The sequence below is a fragment of the Octopus bimaculoides genome, chromosome 1, assembly GCF_001194135.2.
Source record: "Octopus bimaculoides isolate UCB-OBI-ISO-001 chromosome 1, ASM119413v2, whole genome shotgun sequence".
In the NCBI taxonomy this organism is placed as follows: Eukaryota; Metazoa; Mollusca; class Cephalopoda; order Octopoda; family Octopodidae; genus Octopus; species Octopus bimaculoides.
The window spans coordinates 138,165,175-138,167,959 of record NC_068981.1 but is presented as its reverse complement, the minus strand read 5'-3'; the positions used below and the strand labels follow the sequence as shown (position 1 = coordinate 138,167,959).

At 34.3% G+C, this 2,785-nt stretch overlaps 1 protein-coding gene across 1 annotated transcript in view; it reads left to right on the top strand.

The window, feature by feature from the left end:
• LOC106875684 (integrin beta-1) overlaps positions 1-2,785 on the top strand; it is a 71,092-nt gene that overhangs the window by 49,410 nt on the left and 18,897 nt on the right. The window contains exon 13 of the mRNA XM_052971058.1: positions 2,511-2,653. Coding sequence (XP_052827018.1) covers positions 2,511-2,653 — 143 coding nt within the window. The remainder of the gene's footprint in view (positions 1-2,510; positions 2,654-2,785) is intronic.

Here is a 2,785-nt window from a genome sequence, read left to right as displayed (position 1 = left end):
ATATATATATATATATATATAGGTTAGGGAAGCGGACTCGCGGTTTCGATTCTCAGACCGGGCGTTGTGAGTGTTTATTGAGCGAAAACACCTAAAGCTCCACGAGGCTCCGGCAGGGGATGGTGGCGAACCCTGCTGTACTCTTTCACCACAACTTTCTCTCACTCTTACTTCCTGTTTCTGTTGTGCCTGTAAGTCAAAGGGTCAGCCTTGTCACACTGTGTCACGCTGAATATCCCCGAGAACTACGTTAAGGGTACACGTGTCTGTGGAGTGCTCAGCCACTTGCACGTTAATTTCACGAGCAGGCTGTTACGTTGATCGGATCAACTGGAACCCTCGACGCCGTAAACGGCGGAGTGCCAACAACAACACACACACATATATATATGTGAGTGGTGGGACTGAGCCCTGAACTATGTGGTTAGTAAGCAAGCTTCTTACTACACAGTTACGTCTGCGCCTATCATTGAGAGTGACTTCGAAGTTTCGACCATTTAAACCATCGTCGGACTGCAATGCATTAAAGTTAATCTTGGCTTTATATGATCTGTTGGTTTAAAATTTTCTTTGGGTGTGTGGATTTGAGTGGAGTAGTAAATAAGTTTTAGGGTGGGCTGTCATGAAATGGTATTTTAAAGAAAATTCTATTAAATTCGGGTTTATGTTATTGTTTAGAATTTATTCATGTATGTAGAACTACATTAGGAGGTGTGTATATTTAGGTGTTTTTCCTATGGAGAGCATGTAAGAATGTCGAGGCTTACTTCCCGTGTTTGGTCAATATATCAAGACTTATGTTGCTATTTGTGATTCTGGTAGGAAGGTTATCTCCCCTTAGCTTGTTATCACATGAAAGGTCAACAGTGCAAAGACCAGTACTTTAAAAATAAATACTTAGTAATTGGGTGTTAACTTTTTTGAATGGAATTATTTATCCGTTGACAAAAGAACGTAAGTGGTTGGTATATTTTAGCTTTTCAGTTCTTTTATTTGATCAAGACTGAACTACGAGATAGCTACGAGAATCAATTATATAAACTACAGTGATACGATACAAGCTCCTAACCTTTCCCCTTGTAGCTACGCACGTTACCGCTCCTTAGATATCTATATCAAGTGAGAAAGAGAAATACAGAAAGTAAGAAAGACAAGGAGAGCGTAGAGAGTGAGAAAGAGAAAATATAAAAATAGGGAAGAAAATGCGTTAAAATCTTCATGATAAAACTTTATATCTGAAATTTAATGTTTTATGCAATCCAGTGATTTCACTCTTTTTCAAAGATATTCATGACTCCTATTAATTGTGCTACAAGTTCATGATTCTATAAGAATCTCTTCATGAAAATGTTATATATTCATAATTTCACAAATATATATTGAAAGTAACATGTAAGTTATTAAAAAATTGTTACTAAAGATAAAAGGGGAGGTAATAAGCAGAATATTAATTTTTTTTCACTTGATAATATCGGTAGTTATATATGAAATTAAAAATAATTAATTAGAAATAAAATTATTTAAAATTGATTAAGAATATATAATTTTTATATGAATTTATTGAATGTGCATAGTTGAACCCCATTGAAATTAAGATAATTGATGCTAAGCTGGTCAGCAATTTGTTTACATTTATCCCTCGCCATATCGCGGTTCACCTATCGCGTCCTCAGTACATCGTGGATTTTTCTGACTAATATATGTAAATTTATATCGCGTACTCCTCAGTATATCGCGGGTGTCTGCGGTTGATAGATATTTATATTTTTTTTAGATTCTAATCATATATGCGGTAAAATAGGCATTATCACGCCTAAAAGTTGATAAATTAATAAATAAAAGTACAGTACAGTACTGCACTGTATAATACATTAATTAAAATATATTAAAAGAAAATACGTAGTGTACTGTAGATGAGTAAACAAAAAATCGCATATACTGTATGGAAAACGAAGCTCGCGAGGCGAGTGTATGTAATAGTTTTGCATTTGAAATAAAATAAATATATACAAATTATAAAAATGATGAAAAAATATATACAGTACAGTACTGTTTTTACTTCGCGAATTTTCGCCTATCGCGTTAGGCTTTGGAACGTTACACCCGCGATAGTCGAGGGATTACTGTATATCCTATATATTACACCTAATGAGAGTTAAGATTTGATAACTGAATAAAAATTTACCTAATTAATCAAAAGCTGAATATGGTGCCTACGTAGTCCAAGTATGACTTCCACAAATAACCGCCCCTTCACATGGGTTTACAACTTCTGAAATATAATGGCAATTGTTTTCAATATACACTTCTCTAATTCGTTGGAGCTTCGTCCAACAGAGGTGCTGCAAAGTTTTTTTGCCTCATCTGCTAGAAATAACAGCCCACATCTTCATCAATCCCATAGCAAAATACAGAAAAATTCAAGGATGTCCCAAGATTTACCAAAGGCCATTCACCAAAGACTGGCTGATATAAATGAACATGATAATCGTGATATCTTCTATTTACAGATATTTAACAGTTCTCAATGCAATGACAGAGGAACAGAAAAGTGTGGTGATTGTATTTGTAACGCAGGCTTTACTGGAAGTGTTTGTGAATGTACAGAAGAAGAGAGATTGAATGCCGGAAACAGTACAGAGAAATGCAAAATGTATATAAATATATTTCGTGACCATTATTGCTAGTTTTTTCTTTAACTCGCTTTTCCGAAATACTGACCTTAAAAAATTTTTTTCAGCAATATATATTACTAAATGTATAATTTGAAATATAAATTATATAT